This window comes from Mandrillus leucophaeus, unplaced genomic scaffold (genome assembly GCF_000951045.1).
Source record: "Mandrillus leucophaeus isolate KB7577 unplaced genomic scaffold, Mleu.le_1.0 Scaffold100, whole genome shotgun sequence".
NCBI classification, from domain to species: Eukaryota; Metazoa; Chordata; class Mammalia; order Primates; family Cercopithecidae; genus Mandrillus; species Mandrillus leucophaeus.
The window spans coordinates 61,795-79,871 of record NW_012098099.1 but is presented as its reverse complement, the minus strand read 5'-3'; the positions used below and the strand labels follow the sequence as shown (position 1 = coordinate 79,871).

Here is an 18,077-nt window from a genome sequence, read left to right as displayed (position 1 = left end):
TCTGTCACCCAGGCTGGGGTGCAGTGGCACGATCTCAGCTCACTGCAATCTTTGCCTCTCAGGTTCAAGTGATTCTCCTGCCTCAGCCTCCCAAGTAGCTGGGATTACAGGCATGCACCACCACATCTGGCTAATTTTTGTATTTTTAGTAGAGACGGCGTTTCACCGTGTTGGCCAGGCTGTTTTCGAACTCCTGACCTCAGGTGATCCTCCCACTTTGGCCTCCTGAAGTGCTAGGATTACAGATGTGAGCCACCATGCCCAGCCTTTCTTAATAATTTTTAAAATGATACAGAGCATCATTAAAAGCAAGTCTGTTATCTATAATAATAAAATGGTTCCATGTAATAAATATAGCATATTTTAAATGAACAGACATGGGCTCTGGAGTTCAAATCCTGGTTCTTCTACTTATCAGTTAGATAGTGCTTGTTATATTTCTATGAGGCTGTCATATTCAGCTTCATTAAGCTTTTATTGAGCTGTATATGGTTGGCCTTTATGGGATGATTTGAGAGCCAAAAAGGATCTATTATTTGACATCATGAGGGACCTGAATTTTTCACTGTTGAATTAATTGTTTCATGTTTGCTTTTTCCTTAGTGTGTATCAGTAATCTTAAAACTTGGGCTCAGTATCCCTTCAAATAACATTTTTTAAACTTCTAATTCGGAAAAATTTCAACTCTACAGAAAAATAGGAAGAATAGTACAATGAGTATTCATGTATATCCTTTATCTAGATTCAACAGTTATTAATAGTTGGACACATTTGCTTTATCACTCTCTGCTTTTTTCCTGAACTAGTTGGATATCATGTTGTGGAGGTGACACTTATAAATAGGTAATCATATCTGTCAGAACTAGGACTTTATTCTACATGCATACCATATAAAGCATATGAAATTTAACATGAGAATATTTAATGGTCAATCCATATTCAGATTTCCCCAGTTGACACAATAATTTCCTTTATAAGCTTTCTTTTTTTCCGGATAAATAATTTTTCAAAGTTCGGCATTCTATTTATTTGTTATGTCCTTTTCATCTGTAATCACTCCCTAGGGAAGAGATCTTATGACATTTAACATTTTTTAAGATTCCAAGTTAGCTGTTTGGTAAAATATTTCACAATTTGGATTTGATTGCTTTCTTTTTATCAGAATTAGATTAAGAGTTTGGGGGGCAAGAATATAATGTTGATGGTGATCCTGCTCTGTCATAATTATGTTCAACAGAACGTAATGTTACTTAGTAACATAGTAAATGCTGACATTTTTAAGTAGAGCAGTTACATCACTCTTGTAAATGTATCAAGTGGAAAGCAACTATCATAGCATTTTGATATCTACCACCGATAGTCATTTAGAAAATGTTGAGCAGTTGTACATCGTCCCATTTTCATCTTGAACTTATGTTTCTCCCATAGGCTTTTATTCTAACGTAAAATATTTATGCTCGAAAGTATTTTATTGATTACTGTATTATATATTTTAAAAAACAAATATATGTATATAAATGGAAATTAAATTTCACATTTCCTGTGACTAAAAGCTGTCTTTCTTCTTGATTAAATTGTTATTGCAAATATCACTAGTGAATATTTCCTTATTTATTTATTTATTTATTTATTGACGGAGTTTTGCTCTTGTTGGCTCAGCCTCTCAAGTACCTGGGATTAGAGGCATGTGTTACCACGCCCAGCTAATTTTGTATTTTTAGTAGAGACAGGGTTTCTCCATGTTGGTCAGGCTGGTCTTGAACTCCCAACCTCAGGTGATCCGCCTGCCTTGGCCTTGCAAAGTGCTGGGATTACAGGTGTGAGCCACCGTGCCTGGCCTGAATATTTCCTTTTTAAATAAAGAAGAAATTAGTAAATTTTGTTGGAAGTACAACCTAACGAAAGAGATAGGGCTGAGATTTTTTTTCCCAAGTAGTTTGCGTATCCGTTGATTAATATTGCTTATTTTAGAATGAGACATATTTCCATATGAATTCCAATTTTATTTTTTATTTTTATAAGCACGCTTGTAAATTAGCATTTGGGAATGTAAGGAGTTTTGTCATAGTTATATCACTGAGTTCTTGGAACTCCTTCAACATTACGTGTGAAAAGTCTTTCATCAAAAATGATTTTAGACTGGGCACGGTGGCTCACGCCTGTAATCCCAGCACTTTGGGAGGCCGAGGCGGGTGGATCACAAGGTCAGGAGTGCAAGACCAGCCTGGCCAACATAGTGAAACCCTGTCTCTACTAAAAATACAAAAAAATAGCTGGGCGTGGTGACAGGTGCCTGTAATCCCAGCTACTCAGGAGGCTGAGGCAGAGAATTGCTTGAACCTGGGAGGCAGAGGTTGCAGTGAGCTGCGATGGCGCCACTGCACTCCAATCTGAGCGACAGAATGAGACTCCATCTCCAAAAAAAAAGAGAAAGATTTAAAGGACGGGCACAATGGCTCATGCCTATAATCTCAGCACTTCAGGAGGCCTAGGCGGGAGGATCACTTGATGCCAGGAGTTTGAGATCAACCTGGCCAACATGGTGAAGCCCTGGCTCTACTAAAAATACAAAAATTAGCTGGGCATGGTGGCATGTGCCTGTAATCCCAGCTACTCAGAAGGCTGAGGCAGGAGAGTTACTTGAGCCTGGGAGGCGGAGATTGCAGTGAGTCACGATCTTGCCACTGCACTCCAACCTGGGTGACAGAGCAAGACTCTGTCTCAAAAAACAAAAAAAAAAGAAAAGGAAAAAAAATGATTTTAGGCCGGGTGCAGTGGCTCACGCCTGTAATCCCAACACTTTGAGAGGCCAAGGTTGGTGGATCCCTTGAGCCCATGAGTTTGAGACCAGCCTGGACAACATGGTGAAATCCCATCTCTACTAAAAATACAAAAAAAATCAGCCAGGCATGGTGGCACACGCCTGTAATCCCAGCTACTCCAGAGGCTGAGGCATGAGAATTGCTTGAGTTTGGGAAGCGAGGCTGCAGTGAGCAGAGATCGCGCCACTGTGCTCTAGCTTGGGCAAAAGAACGAGACTCTGTCTCAAAAAAAGAAAAAAAAAAAAAGATTCTAATGACCTTCTTGTTGTTAAGATTCTTTTAAACTTCAGTTTTTCGGATAGTAAAGAGTTGGAGGCTGGGCATGGTGACTAATGCCTGTAATCCCAGCACTTTGGGAGGCCAAGGCAGGAGGATTGCTTGAAGCCAGGAGTTTGAGACCTACCTGGGCAACATAAGGAGACCCTGTTTTTACAAAAAAAAAAAAAAAAAAAGATGATGGATTAGAGATCACATGATCTAAAGAAGGATTTCTTATCTAGTAATTATTTGCCTTTTCAGTTGTCTTACCAATACTTATGAAATGACATTTTCTAGTACTTGTTACTTTTTCTTTTCATAGCACATTTAATCCAGTATACCTAGAAAAGTTTAGGAAATCAGCATGTATTATCAGTGCTACTTTGCCAATCCATTTTTTAAATTGTTTCTTAATTATGTTTTTTAAGTATTTTGCCAGAACCTTGGAACTATAGGTTTATCCGACTCAATTTATGGGAAATGCCGACTTTATAACCTAATCATAAACTGTGTCCTTATTGTAGAGCAAATTACCCAAATCAGACTTAATTTTATCAGAACACACCTGACTGCATTTTTTCATTAAAAACAAACATGTTAAAACACATTCGAGGAACATTCTGTAAGCTATCTGTAACACATTATGGAATGAATCCTGCTAGATATATTACTAAAGCAGTCAGGTAAAGATTATCAGATTGATCCAATATTTAAATAAAAACATTTTGTAAACAATATAATGTCTCTCACTATTTTGCAATATGATGTAATGAGTAGTTAAAATCATAAATTATTTATGAGGTAAGGACTATGAAGAAATACATGGTATTCCTCTAGAAAGTTGGAAGATGTATCAAACTCTTTCGATAAATTTTTTAGGAATAATCAAATGAGAGAGTGGGGTATTTACAAATCGGAAATAGGCCGGACACGGTGGAGGTGGCTCATGCTTGTAATTCCAGCACTTTGGGAGGCCGAGGCAGACGGATCACCTGAGGTCAGGAGTTCAAGACCAGCCTGGCCAACATGGTGAAACCCCGTCTCTAGTAAAAATACAAAAATTAGGCCAGGCACAGTGGCTCACACGTGTAATCCCAGCACTATGGGAGGCCGAGGCGGGCAGATCACAAGGTCGAGAGATCGAGACCATCCTGGCCAACATGGTGAAACCCCATCTCTACTAAAAATACAAAAAAATTAGCTGGGTGTGGTGCCGTGGGCCTGTAGTCCCAGCTGCTCGGGAGGCTGAGGCAGGAGAATTGCTTGAACCCAGGAGGTGGAGGTTGTAGTGAGCTGAGATTGCATCACTGCACTCTAGCCTGGTGACAGACTGAGACTCTGTCTCAAAAAACACATACACACACAAAAAACCACAAAAATTAGCCAGGTGTGGTGGTACATGCCTGTGTTCACAGTTACCTAAACTGAGGCATGAGAATTGTGGGCTGAGGCGGAGGTTGCAGTGAGCCAAGATCGAGTCACTGCACTCCAGCTTGGGCAACAGAATGAGATCATGTGTCAAAAAAAAAAGGCCAGGTGTGGTGGCTCACACCTGTAATCCCAGCACTTTGGGAGGCCAAGGCAGGATGATCACCTGAGGTTAGGAGTTTGAAACTAGCCTGGCCAACATGGTGAAACCCCATCTCTACTAAAAATACAAAATTAGCTGGGTATGGTGGCACATGCCTGTAATCCCAGCTACTTGAGAGGCTGACGTACAAGAATTGCTTGAACCTGGGAGGTGGAGGTTGCAATGAGCTGAGATCATGCCGTTGCACTCCACCCTGGGTGACAAGAGTGAAACTCTGTCTCAAAAACAAACAAAAAGTCAGAAATAAGTCTACTAATTGTATTAGATGCCCTGTCAAACATAAAGTATATATAGCTAGAAAGTGAATTAGACTAGCAGCCAGCCTGTAAGCTTTCTTTAACAGCAAGTAAAAAGCATTAAGCCATTTATAAGACAAAATATCAATTGCCATTAGGATATTTCATGATATGATTTGATGGAAATAGTTGTAAACTACTAATTGAATGATCAGTGATATCAAACATGAATTAATACATTGCCTACCTTGTAAGAGGCACTGCTGAAGAGCTTGCACATGTTAACATACAGTAGTACCTCTACCCTATGAGGCAGATAGTATTGTTAATCCTATTTTTAAAGACAAGGAGAATAGGCACAGAGGTCCAGTCCAGTTATTTTGCCTAAGACACATCAAGTAAGTGACTGAGCTGGCATTTGAACCTTCAAGAAAGCAAATAAAAGTTTGGTTATCTGGAAAACATTCCTGATCCATCTGAAAGCACTGGCATCAGTAACCTGTACTATTTTAGCTATTTGTTGGGTAAAGTTTATTTTTCCTAGAGATGAGTGTGGAGATCATCCATAAAGAATCTCTTACTTTTAAGGGGGCCAGATACCATAGCTCACGCCTGTAATCCCAGCACTTTGGGAGGCCAAGGCTGGCAGATCACCTGAGGTCAGGAGTTCGTGACCAGCCTAGACAACATGGAGAAACCCCATTTCTACTAAAAATGCAAAAATTAGCCAGGCGTGGTGGCGTGTGCCTATAATTCCAGCTACTAGGGAGCCTGAGGCAGCAGAATTGCTTGAACCTTGGAGGCGTAGGTTGCAGTGAGTCGGGATAGCACCACTGCACTCCAGCCTGAGTGACAGAGCAAGAGAGCAAGACTCCATCTAAAAAAAAAGGAAAGAAAAGAATCTCTTACTTTTAAATTGTGGGAGGGAACAAAAGCCCTTTTTGATGGATTACTTTGCTTTGCTCTCATGGGGCTGTCCTTCAAGAGCAATGCATTCCCTGAGCTTCAGGATGGAAAGGTGGAATCACTCCAGTTACCCCACTCTGCAGTACTACAGTATATCTGAATTTAAGATATTCCAACAGAGACTGAGGCCCACATCATATCATACACACACTTAGAAAGGAAATTCTTTGGCGGGTTTATGATGCCTGAAAGCTTCCCAATATCGATATTTCAAATTGTCCCTTTGTTTGTTACTCCAGGAGGTTTTTACACGCTGAGGCAATGCATCATAGTAAGATGGCTGAGAGGTATGCCTTTGTTTTGTTTTTGGACCTCAGGTGCATAGACTTGGTTTAATCATAATCCTTGTGTCACTCATCATTGGTCCATGCATGGCTCTCTTTTATTTATTTTAGTTACTTTAGTTATTTTAAATAATGTTAATAAGCAGCCATGAACCTACCAGACAAAAGCTAGAACCCTGTAAATAACATACTTTACTCATATTATCCCTACCCCCACCAACCTATCCTCTTGCCTTCCTCCACCTGAGGTAACCATCATCCCTGTTTTCTTTTGTATATACTTTTTGTTGCCATCTATATGTACTCATAAAAGGTTATATTTTAAAATTTTAGTTGTTAATTTTATAAAAGCACATCAGGCTGTTTGTAATATTTTGGGAATGACTTTTTAAACTAATATTATATTGCTAAGATTCAGCCATATTATTGCATCTGCCTTTATTTTATAACATGAGTAATTGTGAAAGAGTAGATGTGAAAGAAGAACTTGCTTAAACAGGCAGGCCATCCTCAAAGCTCAATCTTAGGAAAGCAGACATGGATATGGAAATTCCTTTAAAAAAAAATTCCAGGTGTACCTCCTTGGAGAGTCTTCATTTACCTCCTAGAGGTAAACAGATCCAGGTTGAGGACTATAGGTATATATCACTAGGTGGGGTTGCTTAAGGGAATTTGTGGATATTCTGGGCAAGTTTATTCACCTTTCTAAGCGTCAAGTTTCTCATCTTTAAAATAGATACAACAGTAACATTCCATTAAATACTTTATTAGGTTAAGAAGAAAGCATTTATAAATCAAATATTTGTATCTTTAAGCAAAAGTTATTCTCTCGTGTTATCAGTTGTATGAAGTTATTTTAAGATAGAATTGACTAGGAATTGTGGGCAGTTTTGGTAGTTGTTATTCACAACTCTGTTGATAAATGATGAGCCACTCTATGCCTGGATTACCTATTTTGAAAACTTGTCTGTAGCATCAGTTTAATTCTAGAGCATTTGGCTAGACAAGCAAGTTAGTAAAAAGTAAGCTTTTACTGTAAAGTTCTTCACAAATGTTATGTTCTAGCCTTCCTTTTTTTTTTCTTTTTCTTTCTTTTTTTTTGAGATGGGGTCTGGCTCTGTCACCCAGGCCAGAGTGCAGTGGCATGATCTTGGCTCTCTGCAGCCTCTGCCTCCCAGACTGAAGCCATCCTCCCACCTCAGCATCCCAGGTAGCTGGGACTACAGACATGTGCCACCACACCTGGCTAATTTTTTTGTAGAGACAGGGTTTCACCATGTTGCCCAGGCTGGTGAACTCCTAAGCTCAAGTGATCCACCCACCTTGGCCTCCCAAAGTGTCGGGATTACAGGCATGAGCCACTGCGCCTGGCCCTTTACTATTTTTTTTATCCCATATCTAGTTTCTGCAAATGGCATATTTTTCTGTTTTGTGTGACAAGGCCTGGCTCTGTCGCCTAGGCTGGAGTGCAGTTACATGATCTCAGCTCACTGCAACCTCCACCACCCGGGCTCAAGCTATCCTCCCACCTCAGCCTCCCAAGTAGCTGGGACTGCAGGTGCACAACACCATGCCCAACTAATTTTTGTATTTTTGGCAAAGACAGGGTTTTGCCATGTTGCCCAGGCTGGTCTTGAACTCCTGGGCTCAAGCAATCCTCCTGTTTTGGCCTCCCTAAGCGCTGGGATTATAGGCGTGAGCCTCTGTGCCTGGCTGGAAGTGGAATATATTTTCTGCCTTCTTTTTCATGTCTTATTCAGTGTATGATGTACTATCATAAGAACTGACTTTGAAAGGTCGCACCAACAGTGATAGTAGGCTTTTTTTTTTCTTTTTTTTTTTTTTGAGACAGAGTTTCAGTCTTGTTGCTCAGGCTGGAGCGCAGTGGCACAATCTCGGCTCACTGCAACCTCCATCTTCTGGGTTCAAGCAATTCTCCTGCCTCATACTCCTGAGTAGCTGGGATTTACAGGTGCCCGCCACCATGCCTGGCTAATTTTTGTATTTTTAGTAGCGACAGGGTTTTGCCATGTTGGCCAGGCTGGTCTCAAACTCCTGACCTCAGATGATCCACCTGTGTTGGCCTCCCAAAGTGCTGGGATTACAGGCATGCCTGGCATAGTAGCCTATTTTTATGAATATATATTCTTCATTCATAATTTTGATAAATGATTATTTATTGATTATTCAAAAGCCAAAGAAAAATAGTTTACCTGTAAAAACAAAGCAAGCCCTGAAGTAAGTGGGACAATAAGGATGATTTTTATTGGAGGAGTTTTACAGAGCCATTCTATGAAATCTTCAAGAACTATTTGGGGTGGGGGCATAACTTTAGTGCTACATAGTAACTAGCATTTTTTGTTAAGAAATGCCATTTACAATTTAATTCCTTTTTTTTTTTTCAGTCTTCCTTTATGGCAAGATTGTCATGAGTTATGGAGTAAAAAGCGAAGAAGACAGAAGCAGATGGGCATGACCGATGATGTTTCCACAATTAAAGCCCCTAGGAAGGACTTGTCTCTGGGCTTGGATGACAGCAGAACCAACACACCCCAGGGTGTGCTGCCATCTTCACAGCTGAAATCTCAGGGCAACTCAAATGTGGCACCTGGTCAGTAATGCTTCCATGGGTTGGTTTTCTTCACGTTGTTTTGCAGTTAATGCTGATCATACTGCTCTAGTGTTAAAGCATCTTGTGGCTAACGATGAAAATTAACATTTATTCGCTGAACTAGACATTTCTTTGTGCCAGTATAGAAGTTTCCTTGCTATTGGCACCACAATTTTAAGTAATCTTAAGGTAACTTATAAAGAAGCATCAAATTACCTGACTGGCAAGTCCTCAGATTTCTGTATTTCCTTTTTGCTCTTAAAGGTGCAGGAGTCAGTAAGTCTTTTACTGACACTGCTCTCAGTGAGGCTCCGCATTCAGTGTCTACAGATGCTTAAGGAGTAGGAAGAAAGGTAGAAGAAGAGAGCTAAAAATCATAATGAGAGCTCTTTCATACCATAGTGACCCCATGTCACTCCTAATGTTATCATTTCTCTGGTTATATTAAAGAATCTTAAAGATTGGGGCCAGGCATGTTGGCTCATGCCTATAATCCTAGCACTTTGGGAGGCCGAGGCGGATGGATCACCTGAGATCAGGAGTTTGAGACCAGTCTGGCCAACGTGGCGAAACCCCGTCTCTACTAAAAGTTCAAAAATTAGCCGGGCATGGTAGCACACACCTGTAATCCCAGCTACTCGGATGCTGAGGAAGAAGAATCGCTTGAACCTGGGAGGTAGAGGTTGCAGTGAGCCGAGATTGCGCCACTGTACTCCAGCCTGCACGACAGGAGCGAGACTATTTATGTATGTGAATCTGATATTTTGCCCAAAATAAAATATGAGAAGGGAAGGCCAGGCATGGTGGCTCACATCTGTAATCCCAACTCTTTGGGAGGCCATGATGGGCAGACCACTTGAGTCCATGAGTTCGAGACCAGCCCAGACAACTTCCTGAAATTCTGTCTCTACTGAAAATACAAAAAAAAAAAAAAAAATTAGCTGGGCATGGTGGCACATGCCTGTAATCCCAGCTACTCAGGAGGCTCAGGCATGACAATTGCTTGAACCCAGGAGGCAGATGTTGCAGTGAGCCAAGATTGCGCCACTGCACTCCAGCCTGGGTGACAGCGAGACTGTCTCCAAAAAAAGGGTATCTTATATCTAGTTATTTTAGGGAAACTTAAATTTCTTCCTCTGACTCAGTCTGTCATAGAGTAAGTTTTTTGATGCAAAGTCTGCCTCTTTAATGTTGTCAAGAGTGTTAAAATCATTTAACAACTTTTTTAAAAGGACCTCCACTCCCTCATTTTGCCTAAAGCATCCAGAAGCACTCATCTTTAGTTTCAGTTGTATGAAAACAGAGACTGATATCAAATAGAGAGAGGTGTGTGTGTGTGTGTGTGTGTGTAGGTGGTGGCTTATTAAACATGAAAAAATAGACTAGCACTTTTTAAGAGATGAGTATATGTTGATTGATCAGTTAGTTGATTAAAACAGATGTGTGGATCAGACTGAACTTTTGGTGGTTGAAGATAAATATAGATTAACTGAGAAAGCTTTAGAAAGATAACCATTAATGCTTGCCGATGTAGTCTACAAGCTTCTACTTGACCTTGGTTCGACTGCATACTTAAAGTACTCATTCTATGAATACCAAAAGCAATTATTTGTTGTTCAAAAGTATTATTTCTTGAAATAGTGAATTCCCCTTATACATTAAAATATTTGTCCTGCTAACAAAAGGATGTGAAATGGCAATAACAGAAATTTTGGATGGTGATCAGTTTTCCCAGGCAACAGTTGTCATATTTAGCAAGACTCTCAGGTCTTTATTTGTGGTCCTCTTCATGTAACTGATGTCTTAAACTCTACTCAACCTAGTACAACAGAGGGTTGTTAGTTTACTCATTTTAGCTGGTAAAAAATGAATTGCCGCTCCTGGGCTCGTTTTGTTGTGAATTTGCTCTAACTTACTTTACAACCCTGTTTTAATGTTGGAGAGTTTTATTTTTTATTTTCCTTTTTTAACTTTAATTTTTTTTTTTTTTGAGACAGAGTCTCTGTTGCCCAGGCTGGAGTACAGTGACACAATCTCAGCTCCCTGCAATCTCCGCCTCCCAGGTTCAAGTGATTCTCCTGCCTCAGCCTCCAGAGTAGCTGGGATTACAGGCGTGTGCCATCACACTCGGCTAATTTTTGTATTTTTAGTAGAGATGAGGTTTTGCCACGTTGGCCAGGCTGGTCTGAAATCCTGACTTCAAGTTATCTATAAATAGCTGGGTGCGGTGGCTCATGCCTGTAATCCCAGCACTTCGGGAGGCTGGGGCGGGCTGGTAGCTTATGTTCAGGATTTCGAGACCAGCCTAGGTAACGTGGCAAAACCCCGTCTCTACAAAAAATACAAAAATTAGCCGGGCCTATATTCCCAGTTACTTAGGGGACTGAAGCAGGAAGATTGCTTGAGCCTAGGAGGTCGAGGCTGCAGTGAGCTGAGATTGCACCACTGGCACTCTGGCCTGGATGATAAAGTGAGACCCTGTCTAAAAAAATCAAAAGAGAAAAGAAAAAAAATCAGTATTCTGATTAAGAAGTGAGAATTCCAGGCTGGGCATGGTGGCTTACGCCTGCAATCCCAGCACTTTGGGAGGCCGAGGTGGGTGGATCACCTGAGGTCAGGAGTTCAAGACCAGTCTGGCTAACATGGTGAAACCCTGTCTATACTAAAAATAAAACAATTAGCCAGGCATGGTGGCACACGCCTGTAATCCCAGCTACTAGCAGGGGCTGAGGCAGGAGAATTGCTTGAACCTGGGAAGCAGAGGTTACATATCACGCCACTACACTCCAATCTGGGCAACAGAGCAAGACTCCGTCTCAAAAAAAAACCAGTGAGAATTCTGTTTTTTTGAAAAAAAGATGAATCCTCTGAGTCATTTTCTTCTCCGTCATCAGTAAGTGTGCTGAAATAAGAAACGCCCCTTCAGCAAAAGAGGCACCTCAATTAAAGACCACATCCCTGAATTCACATGGAGAGACTACCTGTGCTAATAGGGAAATGAAAATAAGGAAAAATGACTTTTGATATGTAGCATACAAGCATGCTCATGGGTCATAAGAATAACTTGCAGAAGTATCTCAAAATATATAAAGAGAATATAAAAGCATTAAACATCAGTTTTTCATCATCTTAGAGTTGCTCTTCTATCAATCTGTCAGCTGTGATTATGGGAATTTCTTACCATTGCAGTCTTATAGTTACCATATATGGTATTATATGCATTTGAGTGTTGTCATTATGTATGATTAAGATAAGCTTGCTTGAGGGAGGACCTGTGTAAATTATCCCAAGTCTAAACTGAAAGTTGGAAAAACAACTGAATCGCTATTACTGGTGATGAGTTAATACTATCATATGCATATATTAATAATAAACATGTTTCTGTAGGCATTCCTAACTTATCCAAAGTTGCTTACAAAAAAAAAGGTAATTTGAATAGAAACACAGGCATTTTATCAGAATCTGCAAAACATCATAGTTTCAATATAGTGCAAAGATAACCTTAGATTTTGCATAATAAACTTTATTTTAGAGAAAGTATGGTGTAGTTAGGAGCTCAGATTCTGGAATCAGAATATCTGGATTCAGATCTCACCTCTGCCACTTACAGAATATTTGACCTTGGGCAAGTTGCCCGGTCTCTTTCGGTGTCAGTTTCTTCTCAGTAAAAGGAGGTTAATAATAGTCTGCCTTATAAGGTTTTTGTAAGGAATAAAGGATATTAAATGTTTTGAAGGTACGTGACACTCCCTTAGCTGTTATCATTATCATTATTCATTTCCCATTCACAATGTGCTGTTTCCTGGTTAAATCCATAATATGAGTTTTTAGTAGTGGGTCTTGATTTTTCTTTTGAAGTATTTACCCCTAAAGATAAGTTATTCAACATTGACTGCAGTTCTTTTTATGTACAGGTACATTTTAAATGTACATGATATTTAACTAGACTTGAGGTTCTCTTTTTACAATATTTCTTAAATACTCTCCCTCAAATATACATTTTCATATGGTAATACAGAGCCATTTTGGTGTGGGGGTGGGAGGAGCTGTGAATTATGGCAGTTCTAATTAATATAATTTTGTCTTTAGTAAAAACAGGCCCTGGACAGCACTTAAACCACAGTGAATTGGCAATTCTTCTAAACCTACTACAATCTAAAACAAGTGTTAATATGGCTGATTTTGTCCAAGTGTTGAACATTAAGGTAAACTCTGAGACTCAACAGCAGCTAAATAAAATAAACCTTCCTGCTGGAATTTTGGCAACAGGTGAAAAACAGACAGATCCATCAACACCACAACAGGAGTCTTCGAAACCGTTGGGAGGAATTCAGCCTTCTCAGACCATCCAGCCTAAAGTGGAGACTGATGCTGCCCAGGCGGCTGTGCAGAGTGCATTTGCAGTTCTGTTGACTCAGTTAATAAAGGCTCAGCAGTCAAAGCAGAAAGATGTGCTACTAGAAGAGAGGGAAAATGGATCGGGACATGAAGCATCATTACAACTCAGGCCACCTCCAGAACCTAGCACTCCGGTGTCAGGTAAGTGTGCAAATACCAGACCACTAACACGGCTGCATTAAATTGTCTACTCAGTGTTGCTGACTATTTATAATGTGTATAGTTCAGTGACATTGCTAAAAGCTGTCCTGAAAAATCTCAGGTTACTGGCAATAGGTTCGTTTTTTAGTCTGTTTACTTCCAGGAATGGATTCTTTAACAAATTATCTATGTGAGATAGAACTCATTATGAATGGTAAAGAAATTTCTAAGGTAAACCTATGGTTAAGAAATAATATTTAACTCCAAATACAAAAGGATACTTGACTAAGGCATAATTTATGTATACAGTAGCTTTTGTTCCTTAAGCAATGAAGTATAAGTGAATTATGCACCCAGCCAATTATAGCTGGGTGCAGTGGCTCACACCTGTAATCCCAGCACTTTGAGAAGCTGAAGTGGGAAGATTGCCTGAACCCAGGAATTCAATACCTATCTGGGCAACATAGTGAGACCCTGTCTCTAAAAACACTTTTTTAATTAACTGGACATGGTGGCACATGCCTGTGGTTCCAGCTACTTGAAAGGCTGAGGTGAGTGGATCACTTGAGCCCAGGAGGTCAAGGCTGCAGTGAGCTGTGATCACTCCACTGCACTCCAGTCTGGGTGACAGTGAGACCATGTCACAAAAAAAATTTTTTTTTAAAGAGAAGTCACATACAGTAAAATTTACCAGTTACCATAGTACTGGTAAACTTTTTGCTTTTTTCATTTAACATTTTGCCAGAGATGGAACTTCTAATCATCTTTAGGACTACCTACAGGAAACACTGAGTATTTTGAATATTTAGTTTTCCATGGTAACTTTTGACCTTGTTTTTGCTCTGTTTCACTTAGGACAAGATGACCTCATCCAGCATCAAGATATGAGGATCTTGGAGCTAACACCGGAACCAGACCGGCCTCGAATTCTGCCTCCTGACCAACGACCTCCTGAGCCTCCTGAACCACCACCAGTCACTGAGGAAGATCTAGATTATCGGACAGAAAACCAGCATGTACCCACCACCAGTTCTTCATTAACTGACCCTCATGCCGGAGTGAAGGCAGCCCTGTTACAGCTGCTTGCTCAGCATCAGCCCCAGGATGACCCCAAAAGAGAAGGTGGGATTGATTATCAAGCAGGAGACACTTACGTGTCCACTTCAGACTACAAGGACAACTTTGGATCGTCTTCTTTCTCTTCTGCTCCTTATGTTAGCAATGATGGTCTAGGAAGCAGTTCTGCTCCACCACTAGAACGACGTAGTTTCATTGGAAATTCAGATATTCAGTCTTTGGATAACTACAGTACTGCTTCATCTCATTCTAGTGGTCCACCTCAGCCTTCTGCCTTTTCTGAGTCGTTTCCCAGTTCAGTAGCTGGTTTTGGAGACATTTACCTCAATACTGGTCCCATGTTGTTTAGTGGAGACAAGGACCATAGATTTGAATATAGCCATGGTCCTATTGCAGTCCTGGCAAACAGCAGTGACCCTTCCACGGGGCCAGAGAGTACTCATCCTTTGCCAGCAAAGATGCACAACTATAACTATGGTGGTAACTTACAGGAAAACCCAAGTGGCCCCAGCCTCATGCATGGACAGACCTGGACTTCTCCTGCCCAAGGACCTGGATATTCACAAGGATACAGGGGACATATTAGCACATCAACTGGCAGAGGCAGAGGCAGAGGGTTACCATACTGAGTATCTGTTTTTCCTCAGGCACATCATTTTTATCTGGAAAGACTTTTCTAGCTGCAATTTAAGGCAGCAATCCAAGAGACTTGAATAATAATAATTCAACAACAGCTTTATTTTTATGTGGAGAAGGGTCTTGCATACAATAGTTTAAAAAGACAAAAAAAAAACACCTTTGCTTAAATTCATGCTGTTCTAAAAACTAGATCTATCAATTGTACATCTTCACAAATTCTAGTTAACAATTTTATTTTGTATTCTTGCAGTTTTAAGTGGATGCTAATTTTAGGGACATAAGCCTTTTATGGCCCTCTTGCAGATCTTCTGAACTATGCACATTTGTGCTTTTTTTGTAAGTTTGGACCAACTTTTATGTAACAAACAGCCCCTCCCCACCTCCAGTTTTACAACAATCAGAAAGGGCACTGATTTATTTGGTATTTTTCTTTTTACAAAGCTACCTTTAGTCAAAGGTCACTGTCAGTCTTTGCACCTGCTTTCAGTGTTATTGTGAAAGGTGTACTTTGTGCTCATTTCAGAAAATAAAACACAACCTTTCTCTTGATGCAACAGTTTTATAAGAAAAAAATGGTCAACGTTATTTTTGTTTTGTTTTGCAGATTATCATAGCCTAGCAAAATGCATTTAAATGAAATAGTGGGTTTTATATGAAAATTATGGGTGGGGTGGGGAGGGAAAGTAAGTGCCTTAACAGGTAAGCTTAAGGTCTGAAAAAAAATAGTTAACTTTTACCCCCATTTATCTTTTAAAGGGAATCAATGCATTAAAAAGGCAGGAAGCTCTCAAGTTTTCAGGGGCTGCCTGTTCAATTCCGGTTAGGTCCATTCCCTCTGCCTGTCACACCTTCTCCTTTTCTGCCTGTCTTTGGGCTGTGTTACCTTTCACTACTACCTTCTCTTGATAGGGGAGTGAGAGCAAAGAAAGGGAGCAGAACTGCAATCAGTACCTTTTGTTTGATAAGTTCTAAAAAGTTTTGTCATTTAAATGGTTGAAAGTAATAGCTCCAGGAGAATTTTAGAGTATCATTTTCTTTCAGGCTGCCATATTATCCCTGTTTCCATTTGCCATGGATAATTGGAGGGTCATAGTATAGAAGCAAGAGTTAATAACAGAACTTGCATAAATGTGTTAAAGTTCGTGGGGGAGGGGTGGCAAATACCATATTTTAAGTTATGCAATTGCCATTTTAAGAAAGTCAGTTCTATTCACTTGTTAACTAGAAACATTGCCTAGATTGAGTTTATTGAAGCAAAAAGAAAAAGCAATGAGAGAGAACTTTTATCTTCCTTCCTGTCACCTTCTATATAGTTGATTATGACTTCTGCCAGACTTAGAGGAACAACTTTAGTTCATTTCAACATTTTTTTTTTGTTTTTATGAAGAGCATCAAAGAATGGAGTAGTCCTTATTTAAACTGTAATGGTGTCAAGTCTCACTGTGTGCACACTCTCACACATATACACACAATTATTATTCTAGAAAGGAACCAAAGGTAAATAACCAGTGTTTCCATTATCACTAAATGGAAAAATTGACTGGAAGTTAGAGTTGTGCCAATTAATCATTTTGTTCATTAACTGTTCTGGTAACTTATTTTTTTTTTTATTGGAATCTTAAATTGGAACAACTGTTACAGAATGTATATTGCTCCAGTTCTAAAGCCAGTTAACCCTGTGCCCTCTAACTTACGAACCTTCATTTCAAAACAGTATGTGGGAAGCCCTGTAGTTTGATAACAGTAAAATTATTTTAAAGAGGATAATTTACCATTTTACTACTATAAAACAGTTGATATCAGTTGACCATTTTATTTTTTGATGGACTCTTTATTGTTGGGAGAAAGAAATGAATGGAAGAAAAAATATTTTGCTTTTATTTGAATATTGATTACTAACAACTTATAAACTACATTGCAGGAAATGAAGAAATATTTTGAAATTAGCAAAATAGCAACAGTATTCAAGTATCTGAAATTTTAATATGGTGAGTCTTAGAGCTTTAGATTTTCCTATAAGTGACAGTATCTAAGTTATTCTTAATAGTCACACTTGATAATTCTGCTGACCATAAGCAGCTAACCTACAATTGAAGATATTTATGTGACATGAATAGCCTGTGTTTTAAAAATTAAATATTTTATATAAAATTGAACTGTGTTTGGATAGTTTTTCTAATCAAACATTTCAGTTATATATTTATGTTGGGAGAGTGGCTGGGAGGACAGGGAAATTGTTGCTTTGAAATTGAAAATTTGAACTAGAACTTCTAATACTATCCTAAGACAGCATTGCTTGTGAGACATACCAGTCTTTTATATATCACTTAGAAGAAGAAAAAATGTTTGCCAATTAAGCCACAAAACAATGCTAGGATGTCATCAATTATAAGCTGCATCCCAGATTCAGACATGTTATTATATAGAATATTTGTCTTATAATTGATGAAATATGATAGTAAAAAATTTTAATGCTTCCCTTCATAGCATTTAATATTTTAATTCAGTGAATTTGGATTAATAGAAAAAAGTTGGGAAATCACTAATTCTGTAGGTTATAGTTACAATAACAGCAGTCATCGCTGAAAATTTGAATGAAATCTAAGGAACACAAAATATTGCTTAAATTTTTTGGAAAAAAGCAGGTAAGTCAGATTTCAAGTTAAGAAGACAAAAATATAAAAGATTTGACCTACCAAAAGAAGAAAGTATTTATCTTCTTCCATGTGAAATTCCCTTTTGTGTTTACTGACACAGCAGATTTTTCTGCATGCAACTCAGTATGTTTCCCACGTCTTCATTATTTGTTAGAGAGGTGCAAGTCACTTGTGAAACCTTCAAATGCTAATTTTAAGGAGTTGTCATTTGTGGAATGTGAAATAAGGTAATAATTCTAGCTGTGATTCAGAGCTTTATTAAGTCAGCAAATACATAGTCAGTGCCTACAACATGCCAGGTACTAATCTAGTCCTTGGGGTAACATCAATAATCATCAACAGTGTTAAATCATACTTCCAGTGTGCTGACAGTGAACAAGATTTTTTATTTATTTAT

General features: G+C 39.2%; 1 protein-coding gene across 1 annotated transcript in view; it reads left to right on the top strand.

The window, feature by feature from the left end:
- Positions 1 to 17,179, top strand: part of CDK13 (cyclin-dependent kinase 13) — a gene marked incomplete at its 5' end in the record, with an annotated part of 143,426 nt that extends 126,247 nt beyond the window's left edge. Inside the window, 3 exons of the mRNA XM_011973170.1 lie at positions 8,563 to 8,768; positions 12,858 to 13,307; positions 14,163 to 17,179. Of these exons, the coding sequence (XP_011828560.1) occupies positions 8,563 to 8,768; positions 12,858 to 13,307; positions 14,163 to 15,013 (1,507 nt within the window). The remainder of the gene's footprint in view (positions 1 to 8,562; positions 8,769 to 12,857; positions 13,308 to 14,162) is intronic.
- Between the last annotated feature and the right edge of the window lie 898 nt (positions 17,180 to 18,077).